This window comes from Dasypus novemcinctus, chromosome 29, assembly GCF_030445035.2.
Source record: "Dasypus novemcinctus isolate mDasNov1 chromosome 29, mDasNov1.1.hap2, whole genome shotgun sequence".
Classification (NCBI taxonomy): Eukaryota; Metazoa; Chordata; class Mammalia; order Cingulata; family Dasypodidae; genus Dasypus; species Dasypus novemcinctus.
In genome coordinates, this window is record NC_080701.1 from 756,568 (window position 1) to 773,404 (window position 16,837).

The 16,837-nt window shown below is 43.6% G+C and overlaps 1 protein-coding gene across 49 annotated transcripts in view; it reads right to left on the reverse strand.

Annotated features, from left to right (window-relative positions):
• The window catches only part of SORBS2 (sorbin and SH3 domain containing 2), a 206,868-nt gene that overhangs the window by 30,793 nt on the left and 159,238 nt on the right, over positions 1-16,837 (reverse strand). For 19 of the 49 annotated variants that reach the window (XM_071212588.1, XM_071212587.1, XM_071212604.1 and 16 more), the window contains 5 exons: positions 10,555-10,604; positions 8,983-9,170; positions 5,496-7,067; positions 2,509-2,597; positions 1,159-1,205 (listed from right to left, as the gene is read on the reverse strand). In XM_071212588.1, the coding sequence (XP_071068689.1) occupies positions 1,159-1,205; positions 2,509-2,597; positions 5,496-7,067; positions 8,983-9,170; positions 10,555-10,604 (1,946 nt within the window). Of the gene's footprint in view, positions 1-1,158; positions 1,206-2,508; positions 2,598-5,495; positions 7,068-8,982; positions 9,171-10,554; positions 10,605-14,772; positions 14,830-16,346; positions 16,431-16,837 lie in introns of all 49 variants that reach the window. The other 30 variants (XM_071212599.1, XM_071212598.1, XM_071212575.1 and 27 more) reach the window with 3 other exon arrangements.

A 16,837-nucleotide genomic window follows, 5' to 3' on the forward strand; every position in this document is an offset into this window, starting at 1 on the left:
TTAAGAGTGATTATTACCCAAGGACTTGCACCCTATACTGGAGGGATTTAGAGCATTTCCAGTCATACGCAGAACAGCTGAGTATTATTGGGTGGAAATATATTTCTGTTTTTATTTTTATTTAGAGGTTTAAGGTAATGCATACGGCTGCCAAGTTGACAAGGGGTGGTGGACTTTGAAGGTTAGGCTGATGTGTCAACTCGGCCAGGTCATGGTGCTGGCTGTCTGGTCAAGCAAGTGCTGGGCTAATTGTAATAGAAGGACATCTCATGGACTTTAATCAGGGAGTTGATTGCATAGATGGCTGGGTACATCCACAGTTAACTGAGGAGATTGCCTTCAGCAATGAGTGACATCTTATTCAATCAACTGAAGGCAGTAAAAGAGGAAGTGATTTCAGCATGCAGGTGGTGAATTCCCATCTCCACCTCAGATAGCCAGCGTCTCCTGGGGACTCATCAAGGACTTTCATCGCTTGCAGCCTGCCCTGCGGCATTTGGGCCTGTCCATCCCCGTGGTTGTGTGAGACAATTTTATCAAACTCATATTATTTACAGATATCTCCTGTTGGTTCTGTTTCTCCAGAGAATCCTGACTAATACAGTTTTAAAGGAAAAAAAGGTAAAAGTAATACTGCAATGTGGGAATATTAAAACACCAACATGAAAACATGAAAACATAGAACTTTGCTTAGAATCTCTCAGCTTTGAGTGTTGAGACATAGAGATTTTCCTACAGAAATCTTTATACACAGAGTTCCAGTCACCAATGCCACAAACTATACTTGATTATAGTTGGATATATAAATGTTATAAAATTCTCTTAGTATTAATTGCTCCTCAACACTTTATTTTTGCACCATTCTTTTGACACAAAAATTCTAGAAACCAAGACTCAATTTCTTAATCTTTTGAACTCATTGTGTACTGACATGTTTAATGTAATTAAAAACTCAGTGTTTCTCAAATAAACTCAAGATGAACATGTAATTACCCTTATTCCAACAAATTTTGAAAGAACCCTATGAGTAACTTGCTGAAGTGGGAATTGGCCCTTACTTGTAACACATCTCATGATAATATTTCCCTCTTAAAATACTACTAAGGTTTACTGATTTAAGGCCAACTTAAACATATGATAAATTCTTATCTTACTTACTTAGATGTCTGAGCCTTAAAATCATAAACAGCTTTCGCAGGCAGTTTCTGAAAAGGAAGGCAAACAATTGGTATTGACTTTGAAATTTGGATTTCCTATAAGAAAACAGTTTCACAGGAATTAAAACCCCAGGAATGATTAAGCATATGTACTGTAAATTCTTTATGCAACCGATTGACAAAATCAACTGGTTCTGCATCAAGATATTTAAGTGATACCAGGAATATCTATTCTATATGGTGAAGTTTATTCACCATAACTATTAAATAATCTCTTTCATTTTAGAAAGTACGGTAGATGAATGCTAAGACAGGAGAATAACACCCCTGCCCTGGATTCTGCTGTGGACCGCTATGCAGTCCATCGCTCTGTGGTTTATGAATGGACAGCCCGTCACTCTGCCGTTTATGAATGGGCAGCCCATGGCTCTGCGGTTTATGAATGGGCAGCCCGTCACTCTGCGGTTTATGAATGGGCAGCCCGTCACTCTGCGGTTTATGAATGGGCAGTGCTTGTGCATCCTGATAAGTAGATTGGACAAAACCACAGTGGCAGTCACTATTCCTTTTACTAAACTTGTCAACATATTAGCAAAGAAGTATCAGCCCACTTAGCACTGGCCGGCTAGTGGCCAGAAGGGCAGATGTGATGCCCATGCACTGCCTGGTGGGTTTGGGATCCTTTAGCACAGTTGGCCAAAGGCTCAGCTTTTAGTCCTCATGTGATGTGATGTGCGATCCTTGAATTCTGGGGCCCACAGACCTGCGCTGGACACCTGCATCCTCTGGCCACCCCACTGCTCTGCCTCCTTCCAAGAACCCCAGGGATTCTGATGGGCCTCAGGAAAGCTGGGCCGGACTCCTGCCCCATCGTGGGCCATGGAGCCAGTTCTAGTGGGCAGCTCTGGAACAGGCTGGTTTCAAAGTTTTATCCCCTCCCGAAGAAGTGGGCCAACAAAACTTATTTATGTGGAATTTGTATTCCTTCACAACACAGGTGACCCAGGGCTCTTGGGCGGACTACTGGGCTGGAAATCTGTACAGTGAAATCCCCTTCCTCCTCAAGGCAGCCCAGCTCAGCACTCTTTTAGGCCAAAAACAATGAATTCAGTTTTTGGATGTCAGGCCAAGACTCAGAGAGGCAGAATGGCCACAGCTGTGGGAGAGCTGGAGGTAGGGTTGGAGTGCAAACTGCCCGAGACCTCCGGGCCGCCTCCGGGGATGCGCTCTTACCCTTGGTTCCTACGGCTTTAATACGAGGCCCCGCTGGTGTTTGGAGGTAACACTGGATGGTAAGTACTTCAGCAAGTGTGTTGCTTAAAAAAAGGCTCAGATGCTGCTGAACTCGTACCTCTTTTTCTGGAGTTCCTCTTCTGTCCCTTGGCAAACTTCTCCCCAAGTCAGTCAAAGTCGACGAGTAGCTTCTAGGGGACTCGTGGTCTAGGGGAAGACAGGGCCGGGAGAGTGAGTGGCCGCTTCATTCACAGCAAACAGGGCACTCTTTTTCCTGCTAGTTGTTTTTCCCCTCAAGATTCAGTGAGGTCCCACAATTGAAAACATGGGTATAAAATACTGACAGGTAATTATAATGTTGTGACGTAAAACACAAACAAGAGGATTTCAAAAGGAAAAATATATGAACGTACAGAAATGCCATGGTGTGATATATAAATATAATTGTTACATTAGTGATGTATTGTACTGTAGCACTTGGTATAGACAATTCAGAGTTCCAGGGATTTTTTAATCTCAGAGATTTAAAAAATGCTTTCTCTTACTACTCTTTTTGCCTAAAATTTATAATTAATATTGTAAAGTCTATGGCAGAAGGAGAATTGAACATAGCAACAATTTGTAGACATTGAGACATTTTGTGGAACCATTCAGAACATGGTAATGAAAACGAAAATGAGAGAAAAGTAGAGAAAGAATAATAATGATGGAGCTGTGCTCTTCTCACTCTCTCTTTCAACAGTGAGTCTTAAGATGCCATACATTTTTCTCTAGGGCCTTCTGTGCCCAGCTGATAAGCCACCTTGTTAGAAAATAGTTATTTCAAGAAACAAAGGGATAAAAGTCTCTAAACCAAAAGTTTCATATTGATTACCAAATTGCTTATGAAATACTGAATTATTTTTGCTCACCTTAATACAAAGTACAAATAATTACTTATGGTGGGAAATTCTGACTGCAAGTCCTTCTTAGTAGTATCTTATGCCTTATGCTTTTATGTGGCTTATATGCGGAAATGTATGAATAACTAAAGGTTAAAGGTATTCTGTTAGTCGATGTTATAGAATTCCACCAGTGTGACTGGGTCAAGAATTGTAAATTATAGTGAATAACTAAAAAACTACAAATGAAATTAATATAGCCATCTGTAGAGAAATTTAAAATGCTGATCCATAAAAAGAAAACAATGTTTAATGGTTTCGACTACTTTGACTACAAGACTTGACTACATAGAGCAGTTGTGATATCACATACATTTAATGATAAATGTCTCATTCTCTCTGAGCTGTTATTTGAAGATCTTCCCAAACTTTTTAAGTTCAGGAATGCAACAGGGTCACAAATGTTTCAGGGAAAACTTAACCAGTTATTTTCACAAATGCTGGAGGATCTTGTACAGTTTATTTTTTAGTCTAAATTAATATATGATCATAGAGCTTTTATAATGACCACATATTTTACATTATTCTTACTAATTCATAGATTATAAACTAGGAATTGTGCTAAACACAGTTGGAAAGTAAATATTTTATTAAAAAACATAATACCCTTTAAATACATTTCAAACCCTCTCAAATCATGTTTCATAATGTACTTGGGAATATAAAATTGAGAGATGAGTATATTCAGATAGGGAAAATAGAAAGAGGCATCTAACTTCTTAAAAAATTAAATTCTGACCTGTCTCAATCAGTGAAAATTTCAAACTGCAGAAATTGATTTAAAAATTCCAATTTATTGTTTTTGTGGCATGTTGCATGGTATAAATAACAAATACTAATAAAATAAGTAAATTTGTAAAATGGAAGTTAACAGTTTGATCATCTGTATTAATTACATTGATACGAAATTCCAGTTATGTCTCTTCTTTTGTCTATAGAGAGTATACTTTACGGTGTAAATACTGAATTATTAGGGGTTTGGAGTGTGTGACCTTGGGGAAATTTCTTGTCCTCTCTGGGTCTGTTTCCTCAGCTATATGAGTGCTGACAATACTATCTCTCACACAGGTTTGTGCCATTTTAAAAATTAAATACTGCACATAAAACACTTCAGTATCTTGTGCTTAGATGGCATTCTGTTGAAGACCTGAAATTTTAGCCTGGAATATTCATTCCTGTTTCTTAAAATTCATACGCTAAACAGAAATACTTTGAGAATTAATGAAAATAATTGGACAAAAATACCAAAACAACTTGTATTTTTCAGTAATGGAAACCTCAGAAAAAATATCCTCTGCATTTGAATTGCTATTTGTCCTTGTGTTACCACTTCAAAGTGACTTTCTACCTGTGGAAAAGCAAGTGGGTAATTTTTAACCTAATTAGTCCAATTCAAATAGAGATATAGGATTGGAAGAAATAGAAAATGAATAAGTAATGGAAAATAAGAAAAAATGAATACACTGAGTGATGAAAATGGGACTTTTATATATACAGCTTAAAGATACATTCACAAAAATTTTGCCCTTAATGTGTCCCTTAAGTGGAGGAAGTGATCAAATGTATCCTCGTCTCCTTAACTGTCCATCAGTTACTATGTTACACATTTCAATTTTGCTTCCTGAGTGTTTTATTAACATAGTTTCCTCTATATAGAACATGAGTAAATTATTGAGTAAATGCCCACAAAGTTATATAAAAATCAAAGAAAAGGCCATTTGTTGGACCATCAGTTTTAGGTCATTGGATAATGAAATAAGAGCTGTTGCAAAGTTTTCAGTCTCTTAAGGATACTGATACCCAACTATAGTTTCTATTTTGAAATAGTCTTTATAATTTGGCAAATTGTTTTATTTGTAGTCTCGATGTAATAGTTGTTTCAACCCTAACATAAAGCTACCAAATGGTTTTCTTTTTCAATTTTGACTAAGAAAACTTTTGTGAATTGATGATTCCTTTAAGCTGCACATCAAGTCCAACTAGCACGTTAGTAAATGAGAAATATTAAGGAAGACGTGTTTGCACGACAGGCATTTGCTCTACAACACGTAACGATGCCGGGTAGCCCTGAGGCTCGGGGATGGTGAGATGCAGGGGTGGGAAATGAGAGAGCTGGAGGGCGGATGTCTCGACAAATGGAAGAAAAGGAAGAAAGCCAATCCACCTGGGAGGCCCAGCACGCCCTCGAGGTCTGGGGGATGGCAGTTGTTGTTCAGTGTGTCCCCGTCCAGGAAAGAGGCGCTGTGAGGCGCTCTTCTGCAGTCGTTCTGGTAGGACGGACAGCGGGCAGCTTCCTCTTGAGGAGGTGGGTGTGAGGGCCGGTGCAGGGGACTCCTTTTCAGGGCTTTGAGGGACGAGTGCCTTTCAGGAATGTCGGGCAGCAGTTCACTGATGAGACGGTGCAAGATACTGTTGTCGGGCAAGCTCCCCCTCCTCTTCTCGGCTTTGATTTGGTCACAGATGTCTTTGAGGGCAGAGTCCAGAGCCTCAAATACCGATGCTTTACATTTTGCCTTTTCCGCGCGTCTTCTGGGCGTCGAGCTTTTTTCCCTCCGGAAAGGCACGGGGCTGACCAGGAACGCCAGTTTCGAAAGGCCGGGCTCCGCCGCGTGTCGTCGGGGCTGGTCGGCGCGCCCCTGCCTGGCCCGCTCGTGCCTGCGCATGGTGGTGAAGCGCGTGTACGAGGCGGGGCACCTGCCCTTGCAGGAGCTGACGAGGTGCCGGTGGTGGTGGTGGTGGTGGAAGCTGGGCCCGTAGAAGCTCTCCGAGGATGTGAACGAGAAGTGGTCGAAGTCGCTCTCGCTGCAGAAGGACGAGCCCTCCACGTGCAGGAGGTCGCTGTGGTCGGACACCACCCCGTCCTGATCGCTGTCGGAAAACTCCACGTGTGCCCTCGGCGGCTCGTCGCTGGTGACCTCGATGTGGATCGGCACCAGGGTTTTGGGCTGGTAGCCCCGGGGCCCCGGGGGAGGTCTGCTGGGACCTCCGTCTTCCAGCAAGGACTCGATGGAAAACCGCCTCTTGGCGAACAGGCCGTTGGGCTGCGGCTCCAGGGCCACGGGCGACAGCAGCTCGTCCCCCAGGTTCGGCATGGACTTCGACTTCTGAATCAGCTTTTCGAACTCAGAAATGCGGGTGGGGACCACGTCCCGGGGCACCTCCTCAGTGGAGGACTGGCTCCAGGCGTGCAGCCAGCCCCTGCGCTGCTGCTCCTTCTCGTACTGCAGGACCCTGGACCTGACCGAGCACATCACCTCGGGGCTCATCAGGTCCTGGCGGTTAATGCGGTGCATCTTCTTGTACATTTTCAGGAAGCCGGGGGCATCGTGGGCGGCCCGACACCGGGCCCTTGCCCTGCCGTTCCGGCGGCTCTCCGGGGTGTAGGGGTTCGCCCACGGCAGGCAGCAGCTGTCCTTGGGGTCCTCCTCGCACAGCAGCGAGCCCAGGCTTTCCGACTTGGCCTTCGGGTCGGGGAAGTGGCTGCAGTCATCGTTGAGGAGATCGTCGCAACTCAGGGATTTGATTTTGGGGGAGACGGTTTCTTCAGTGCTGCTCCAGACTTCTGCGTTTTGCCGGGCCATTTGCCAGCCGTTCTTGAACGTGATTGCCCTCGGGGAGTCCCGCGGCACGTCCAGGTGCCGTCCGAAAGTGCTACAGTGATCTAACTCGCTGGAGGGGCTGCCGTTGAGCCCAGGATAACTGCAGAGGGGTGGGCACGGGGTGCTCTCATCCCCACCTTTTCATCCAGAGAGCAGCGTGGCAGAAGAGAGACGTTTTAGAGGTTAAAAGGTTCACAGAGAGAGGAGAGGGTGTTGTCAGTAAGCATCAGACGGCACAGAAAGGAGAAAGGCAGTTAGCATGGCTTAATCCAGAGCTTGATTGTTACACACGTAACTTCAGCTTTAGAGAAGAACATCTAATGCTAAAGCAAGGTGATACTTTATAGATGAATGTAGCTTTGCACATAGTACCATTAACAGAACCATGTACAACAAGTAATTAATGTAGCTAATACATCGATTTCTATCGCATAGCCGATAGAGCTTTCTGTAAATGCTGTAGGCCCAGAACACAAAAGTACGTCTTAAGCTAACGGCACAGGCAGGTAGTAATTTGAAGGCTTAACAATTAATGCTCAAAGTGGAACAGACTAAATCAACTGAATAGGGTCAGGATTTGAGTATGAGTTGATTTATAATAACAGGTAAAGAGTAATTTATAAATGTACATTAAATTAATAATTTCATAACTGTATCAGATAATTTAATGGGCATTAGATAAGAAAAAGCTATGAAAGTGTTTTCCAAAAATTTTGAAATACTTGTAAAATCAAGATACTAAAGACTATAGCTGCTAATATTTTTCCAAGAAAAATAAAACAAGGGCTCTTAAGACCAACTATTTTACCTCTTTAACTGCTCTACCTTCAACCTGTTATCAGGCTGACGGTTCTCCTAAGATTAATTGGATATAATGTAAAACTTTCATCAGCGGTAATTGCATCTTGCTTTTTTGAGGGAGTCACTCCTTTTTTCTTTTTAATCTTTGGCAATTTGACAGTAGGGTTAAACTCGGCCCTGGGTTTGGAATATCTATGCAGATAGTCTTCTCTTTTGCTTTCATTAGTGAATTCTAATAATAAATAAGAGGCCAAAATATATGCAATGAGACATTTTCTTAAAAATAAAACTGAGTGGAGAAAAATACCTTAATAAAAACTCATGCAGTACAACCTCCCCCAATGCTTCGAAAGTACATCAGCACACAAAGTGGGGAAAGGGAGTTAATTTACACCCCAGCTGTTAAGCAGATATAAATTAATCAGAACCCGTTTGACTTCTGGCTAGTAGCCAAGAATAACGAGTCAATGGTCCTCTGTCCCTTTCCCATCTTAAGACGCTTGTTTGTGTGAATGGACGGATCTGGCCGGAGAGCCTGGTGGGGTCAGGCTCTGGATGGCCGGGTCCTCCTCGGCCTGGCTGCCCGGGGCGGAGCTGCAGCCTCTGTCTCTCCAGCAGCCGCTCCCCAGGACCTTTGGACAAACCCAGAGGCTGCTTCGCTCTGCCGCCCTGTGGCAACGCCGTCAGCACTGACGCTTGGTGTGTGTAGCGGCACCTGTGCTATATTCTCTGGAACCCCTGTCGGAGCACACTTCCTTCACATGTCCCAAATCCTTCTGTTTCAAACCCAGAGGAGTGGAGGGGGTTGTGAGGCCCCAAATCCGATCTAACTCTACTTTCTGGGCCCACGTTTGTGTTTTAGGCAAGGATTTTCTCTCTTGCTTTTAATTCTAGGCAGGTGATTAAGTGTGCTGGTGGTAGTACCATTAGAAAAACTGAAAATATGTTAATGTTTATAAATGTAATCTTTTAATAGTCTGACACTAAATTCCTTGCTGTTTTGTCTTTGAATTTTCTCAAAAAAACCAAATCATCTATCTGGGGACCAAACATTAACAGATGCTAGTCAGAGAGTCCCTCATGCAATCTGAATAGCTCGCCAGCTTGACTTGGCGTGGCCGCGAGGAAATCTCTCTCTGAAACGACTCCGTGTGAAAGGTCGCGTACACGCTCCCGCGCAGCCATGGCCAGAGCAGCTCTCGTGAGCCCCCGGCTGGGCACCTGCTCGATCGTCCCGTCGCTGCCGCTCACCTTTTGCTCTTGATGGGGAGGAAGGAGAAGAACTGATGAAGGACTTGGTCGGGGTGGCGCCCGGCCCCGGGAAGTCCGGCCGGCCGCGGCTGGCCCTGCTGGCGCTCGGGTCGCCCGCAGCCCTCGGCGGCCCCACGGCGGGCTCACTCTTCCTTCTTTTCCTAAAGTCGCCAGCCACGCTCGCGGCGCTGCAAGCAGGTCAGGGGCAGTTGGTTAGCGGGCAGCCAGGGGTCTGGGGAGTTCTTAGGTAGCAAGCACTGTTCTTTATAACTATCTATTGAAATAAAAGCTCCCTGCCGGGGGGAGGCGTGGCGGCCGACAGCCCAGGTTGTGAGGGGTCTTGGGGGTCTCTTGCCCAGGAAGGCGAGTTCCAACAAGACGGGTCTACCCAGAGGGGGTGCGAGATGGGGAAAGGCCTGGGAAAGGGTGAGAGGGCCGGGCGGACAAGGGCCCCTGGTCTCCAGGCTTTGCCCGGAGCCTCGAGGCGCCTGGACGCCAACGTTGTCTATTAAATGCCAAATGGCCAGGAACCCGGCAGGGGAGCGAGACTCTGGCGACCGCTCTGCTCCGTGACCCGGAAGGCTGTCACGGCAGCAGCTCCACTGGCCTGTGCTGACCAGGGGTCCACTGCAGCAGCCCCGGCGGCCGGCACGCCTGTCTCGGCGTCCCAGAAGAGTGATCGCTCAGGCCGCGCCGCCTGCTAGGCGTTAGCCTTGAGGCTTTGTGCTTTCCATCCTCTGGATCAAAAGGGTCTGAAACCCAAACATCTAGGCGAGTTTATGGATGGAGAAGAGGCAGGGGGAGGCTCGGCAGCCCCTTCCCAGTGGTGCCGACGTGGCCATGGCCCTCAGGACCCCGACGGACAGGGGGCCCAAGGCACAGGCTTCTGCCTACGCCACGAGCCGCGGCGGCTGGGCACTCGGCACGGCCGGCGTCTGGCGGCTCGGCGCTGCTCCTGACCGCACAGGACGCCTGGTGCCTGTGCTGAGCCGCCCCTTCTCGCACACAGAGCTCGCTCCGGCAGGCCGGGGGCGGCACCGGGGTCTGTCTTGCTCAGGCCTGGCTGCCCCTGCTTCCTCCAAAGTGGGTCTCAGGACCTTAGCAGTGTTGTCCGGTCCTGAGTGTCAAAGAGCCCAGAAGGCCCGGCACGCGCTAAGCCCTAACTCGGGAGCAGTAACAGCATTTCTGATGTGGAGTCGGGATACAACCAGACGTGTATAACGCTCTGTGAGAACATTTCAAGCCTATTGTCGTAGGTGCCACATAATGACAGTGAGAATTAGATCTTTATAATCCCCGTCTAAAGAGAGAAAATTGGGTATAAAGAAGAAACACTAGGGAAGGGTTTCTCAGTTTGCAGAGAAATCCAGAACTTGTACACTTAATTTTTATAAGTTCTTAAAAATGATCAAATAGAATGGTGCAGAAACAAAATAAAACAACCTCATGGGGTAGGATGCTTAAAATATAAGTGAGTGATAAATGATCTTCATTACTATTTCATCAAACAGGATTGCTGTTGATAAACATGATGGACACAATGTTCTGGCTGCATAAAATAACAAACCTTACCTTGAGGGTCTCTCCAGGCTTCTGTCAATAGAGGACTGATACAAGGAGGCCTGTTAAGAGAGAAGGATAATTCCATGAAGATTCTGTCTGTAGACGTTAAATCAGGCATCCTAAAAAGAACATTGTAAAACTGAAAATGCCAGTCATTATGGTTATAAAAATGTCCTCATGAAGAGAAATCATTCAGCCTTATTTCTACACCTTTTCTGATAAACTGCATTGCATTTCACTGTGCCATACAAATTAACCTAAATCCATACATTGCAAGAGGGAAAAAGAAAATCAGTAACATTTCCTCAGGAATGCTGAATAAAGAGCTTAAGTTAATTTATCACATAAACTTCAGAACCTTGCCTGTTGATGATAAATAGAAATTTCTTCCATGATGGTAAATAGAAATTTCTACATGATCAGATGTTTAAGAAATATTTGTAGCCATTATTCAGTCTTTATAAAATGTAAATATTCTTTTAAAATTTGTTGTCTGTGTTTGCAGTTATTTTTTTAAAACAAAATTGAAACAGAACTTGAGATATCTGTTACCTGCCAACATAGACATGCCAATTTAATAAAAAGCCTATAATCTGGTATAAAATGAAACTACACCACCCGGTATTTCAATCAGGTACAGATTTGTAGCTCTCAAATTAGTTAAGTTTAGGGTCAGTTTAAAATAAATGATATAATGAACCAAAGTATAACTTTAAAAAAAGTAGACTTTTAATATTTTCCTCAGAAAATAACTGTCAGTTGCCCATGCTTATAAAAGAACAAAGAAAACAGAGATAATACAAACTGATAAATAATTCCAAATGCTTATTCTATACCATTTTCAAACTCCTTCACTATGGATAGTTCACTGAACTAAATATTAAGCAAAAATGATAGATTTGAATTTTTCATTTTCCATAGCCATCTATTGGGACAACTGCAGGGAAATGCACATATACCCAATTTTTGTAATATTTGATGATTGATTCTGCATCACAGATAAACTTTGCTTTGAATAAGAACTGAAATTCTAGTTTGAGAATGTTCACCTATATGAATGTTTAATAATGTCAGCCATAAAGGCAGGATTTACTAACTAAGCCAGTATCACACAGAAACATTTTACCAGAGTATTAAAAACCAATTTAGTGGAAATTAAACCATACTTTACATACTATGTCTATAACTCTATTTTTTATTGGTAAATTAGCACCAATTGACAATGAAAACATTAGTACATAATTTTTCAGTATTTTAGGTAGCTCAGTCTAACAATGCCTCTTATGCATAACTCAAAATTGCTAATAGTAATTAATATTTGCACGTGATTCTCTTACTGAATGAGAATGGAATCTTGCCCAGAAATAAACAAAAACATCTCTCTGTAAGAAAATATTTTCCATCCTTTTAGACAGAAAATGCATATCCTAATAGTCTTAATTCCTGGAAGATATTTAGATTCCTAATTAGATCTTAACAAATATAAAACTAAAGAAAAATTTTACTCCACTAGTTTGATAAGTTTATATATACTTTTAACTTGCTGACGTCTGAAATGGACACTGGAAAGGTAGAAAAATAAGTCCGAAAGCAGCAGCCAGTAAACAAATAAAACCACATAGTTGCATTCCAGTTTAGGAAGCGCGTTCTACATTTTCATAGAAGAGCACCAAGGAGCTATGTGCTTCCACGGGACTCCAGCCCCACGCCACGGCCGGTCTCGGGCCAGCCACAAATGGACGTGGTTAGAATCCCACCAGCGCGATCAGAAACTTGGACTTGGCGCTTGTGATGAGCCCAGCACTGCACCACGAGGGAAGCGCGGGCTAAGAAGTGAAGGCCCTGGCTCTGATAGACTGCTTTAGAGGTGGGCTAAGAAACTACAATTACATTCCCTGGGCTGTATTCACAGTCCCAAATAAACCGAAACGGGTTTCATGATTTTATGGATACTTAAGGGAAAAGATCCAGTACTAAATTATAAGAGGACATTGAGAAGTCTGGGTCGATGAATAAGAAACGTGCAAAGGACGTAAGGCTGGGGCGCACCCTCTGGTAGGGACTCTGACCTCAAGAATTCCCGAGCATTAGTGTGTTGTCACCCTCTAAGAGACCCAGGAGGTCATTCAGTGTGGACCAGGCACAGAAGCCCTCTTCCTGCTGGGTGGTCACGTGGTTAAACTTTTCCTAATGATTCTAAGCTGTTCTGACATTGATGTCGGTTTCTCAAGTATATTTATGGATTGAAAATGATGTTACTTTTAAATCCATAAACACTATGATAATGAATCACTATTTTTGCCCTAAGGTTATGAACGATCGTACCCAGATGCCTTGTCAAGTGTTCCTTCCTACACTCTGAAAAACCACAAAGCTGAATTAGTAACATGACTCGTATGCGATTAGAATCAGGAGAACCCCTTTCAATCATAAGGGCAAATCAGGTTCACCATCAGCAAAGTGCTTTTCTATGTGATTTTCCTGCTTCTACCGTAATACCGTAGAACGCAAAGAAATGAATTTCTACTACTTTTATGCCCAAGAATTGTTGTGTATTGCTAATCATAGGCACTCATTTCATAGAAATGGAGAATTAACAAGGAATAGCATTAAGTAAATCTTTGTTTCAACAGATATGAACTCTCTATCCTTGGAAGTGCTAAACTGTGGCATAAAGGAAGTTGTCCTAAAGCAAAGGTTAAGAGAACTGTTTTGTTTTTTCTTTGCTACCACCTTATCAAGTGTTTTTAACATATTTCTTAAAATTGTTGGGCCTACTCCTCTTGACTGAAAAACGAAGGAGTTGGCCATGGAGATCTTGAAGTTCCATTTCAGTTCTCAGTAAACTGATAACTCTTTGAAAGCATCCTAGAAATACACCAAGAGAAATATCTGCCTAGAATGATTTTCAAAGGAAATTCTGGACTGTTCATAAGCTGAACTGGTACCCTTTCTTCAGCTGTGAGGGCAACAGGACACACAGCTTAGAATTTCTTGTTTTATCAGACTCTTTCCAGCCTGTAGGCCTGGTTGCCAAACAAAAGACATTAGAAAGGAGTGCGTTCAATGATTACTCTATTTTACTTTTATTTAATATCTACATTTTCCCACCACTTCCCTGTTTGAACATACATACTGATGTTTACAACAGGGGAAATAATTTGGAATTGCAAACTGAAGCTTTACAAACTTGGGTGTTTTCTCCAAGACCCTCTGTCTGCAATTCCAGGGGCGACCACCTGTCGGTGACACCTGATGCCACACGGCTGTACTAACAGTTTTGTCTTCTAGTTGCACATATTCAAATGAGTTAAATATTTAAAGTGAAAATAAGATACTAGCTAAAGTGTTATTGAATTCACTTACAACCACAGAGCAATTACTATGTTAAAACTTTGTTCTTATCCTAGCTGCTTCTAACAGTTCCTATAGACAGGGTTTTTATAAAGTTGATGTTTAGCAAAACACTGTGTCTTCTAATGAGTTATAAATCTGCTATCCAAAATAATTTTCTGTTTTTGTTTGCAAAGAGCAGGGAGAAGAGTCTTTGGCTACGGATAGTTTCTATATTTTTCTTACTCTGCCTGATTCAAATAAAAATTTACATAGGCCGGCATACATTTTCACCTAACAAGCTGTCATAAGCGTTTTTGAAAAGAGATGGCAAAGGAATTTCATCTCACCAGCCAGTTATGATCTACTATAGTGGCTGCCTGACTGTGTTGAGCAGGACCAGGCGTGTCTGTGGCACGGGTGGCCCTGCTCCGGACTGGTGGTGAGCATTTAGAGAATGGGAAGAATTAAAACAGGTTTGGAACATGTGACACACAAACGTCTTATTATCTTAGAATCTAAACTCCTATCTGGACCTCAAAACCTGATGGTAAAATGGCTCTGAGAAGCCCTCTGTCAGTATTTTGCTCAGTCTAATCAAAAGCGGTATTTCATCTACGCATTTGACGAATAATCTTGATTTTCAATAATCATACGGCTGAATGCTAGGACAGTATTGAATAGTTTAGCTGAAGTCATGGTGGGAATGATTTCAGAAACAGCCAGCAGCCTTGGTGTAATCAGCATTCCAGCAGTGATGCTAAGAACAACTCGATGACACCAGACAGATTTTCAGTCACAGCTTAGACAATACAGTGCGTTGTAAACGTGGATGTTAAGGATCACAGCCCCAGTCCCTAACAGAGAAATCTGAAAAAGAGAGAATTTCTTTACCTCATTGGAAACACCAGAAGAATGTTCTTGAACATAGTCCAGAGCCTTTTTAGGAGGCTGGGTGTCGGGGCACCACAGAGCAGAGGTGCAGAGGTGGAGTGGAGGGTCAATGGCCGCGAGAGGTGGACATGTGGAAAAGGCGACAACAGTTAGAAATCGAGCGCCGACAGCCTCGGCTCCGCACAGAAGGACAGCGATGGAGCGGGGGCAGCCCGGGGAGAGTGCAGGCTTGTAAATATTCCCAAGCACTGGGCGGACTGCTAATGATTCGATTAGTGTATTTATGAACTAATTTCATCAGCTCAAAAATAGCACTCAGTCTCTACCCCCAGAGGAAGGCGAATATGTTAAAGAAACAATAAAGGAGCAAGTGGAGAGCATGCTGGTGAGTCTCTATGCATGGCTGCAAATGATTAGAGAAAACACCTATAATATTTTAGGCTTAGAACAGAAATTGCTACAGTCCCTATAAACTATCTAATCAACAATAACAACACATTTAATAGAAAGCTGGAGAAAATTTTCCCTCTGAAATAAAATGCATTTATATTTATACTGGGAGACAAATTGGGGGAAATGGGGAGGGGGAAACTTCTTATTAGGTAATCGAATTGTAGGAAAAATTCTTTTGTTTATATTCATTTACAGTCACATTTGATTCAGTTCAATAAGATAAAATGACTCAACCCATGTCTTCTACCAAACCACCCAGTATTCAACATATGATCAGTACGAGACTATATAAATCAGTAAATGATACTGTAAAATAACTATTTCAGTCTGTAAATCTGTAATAAAACTACTGGGCAGTGTAAGCTGGGTATGCTACAAGTTTAAAATTAAGACATAGCAATAAGAGGAATACAACCCGTATCTGACACCTGTCGAGGCATGGCTGTTGGCAGGTGCACCTCCTGAGCAGGAGGGGTTGCTACCTGAGGCCGCGTTGGCTCCACCCGACGGCACGGTTTCCATGAGGCCGCCTCTCCAGGCATTCTCTCGGGGCTCCGGGGCTGGCCGCCCTTTCCTTACATCCCTAACATGCCATTGGGGGTTCTGGCTCACCAGCATTTTCTACCTGACAGCCGGGGTCTGCCTGTGGCTGCCATGGGCTTGCCTGGGCACCGTGCCCGCCCCTCGGGCCCTGCTCGAGCGCAGGACCAGCTCCTCCCAGCACGGGCAGTGGAGCAGCCTCGCAGAGCTAGTACCATCACCGGGCTCTTCTTTGTGAACTAGACCAAGAGGACTGCAAACAAACACAAATCTTCCATAAAGCTACAGTGATTGCCTGAATACACCAGGACAGATGCCACCTCGATATTTGGAATTGCAATTACTTAAGTATAATCATAATGCACGATTTAGTGGTAAAGAAAACTACAAGGAGGTGTCTGAGTAGGGTTTAACCACTCAGGACGGAAGTAGCAGGAGACCAAGCTACAACAAATTTGTGCATATATAATGCATTCAGGCTTTGTTCTCTAAATGACACCTCTCTCTTCTGGTAGTGATCGTTTTACAAGTCAAGCAACATTCTCCTAATTTTCTCATATTAATAGTCTAGCCTCACTTACCGGGCGTCCAAACTCCAGCTCTGAAAAGAATTTATACCAGGGTTCATTTTCTAAATCTATGTCATCAGGATTTATGCGATCAGTCTGGAGGCAGATGTGAAGGAAAAGGGAAGGAAAAGGCACACTGAGCTAAGTGAGGGAAATGCCGTGGGGGACGAAAACACACCCACACACCCACAGGCAAACACGCCACGACTCATCCAACAAATCTCAGCAGGAGAGAGCAGGGAAGTAAAGTTAAATGAGCAAACTTAAGACATGAAGGTGAGCCTCAGTGGAACCACTCAGCACTTAAGTTATTTCCTCTCTCCACCAAATTTTCCCCTTAGCAGGATGCATGAAATACAGAAAACTAGAACAGGCAAACTTATAGCATGCCAGGGGGTTAGGGTCTGTTAGGATGGTCTCCAGGTGGTGCTCTTGGTGAGTCACCCCATCACCCTGGTCCTCTCGTAGTCTCCAGGTAGCTCTCCTGGGGAGTCATCCCATCA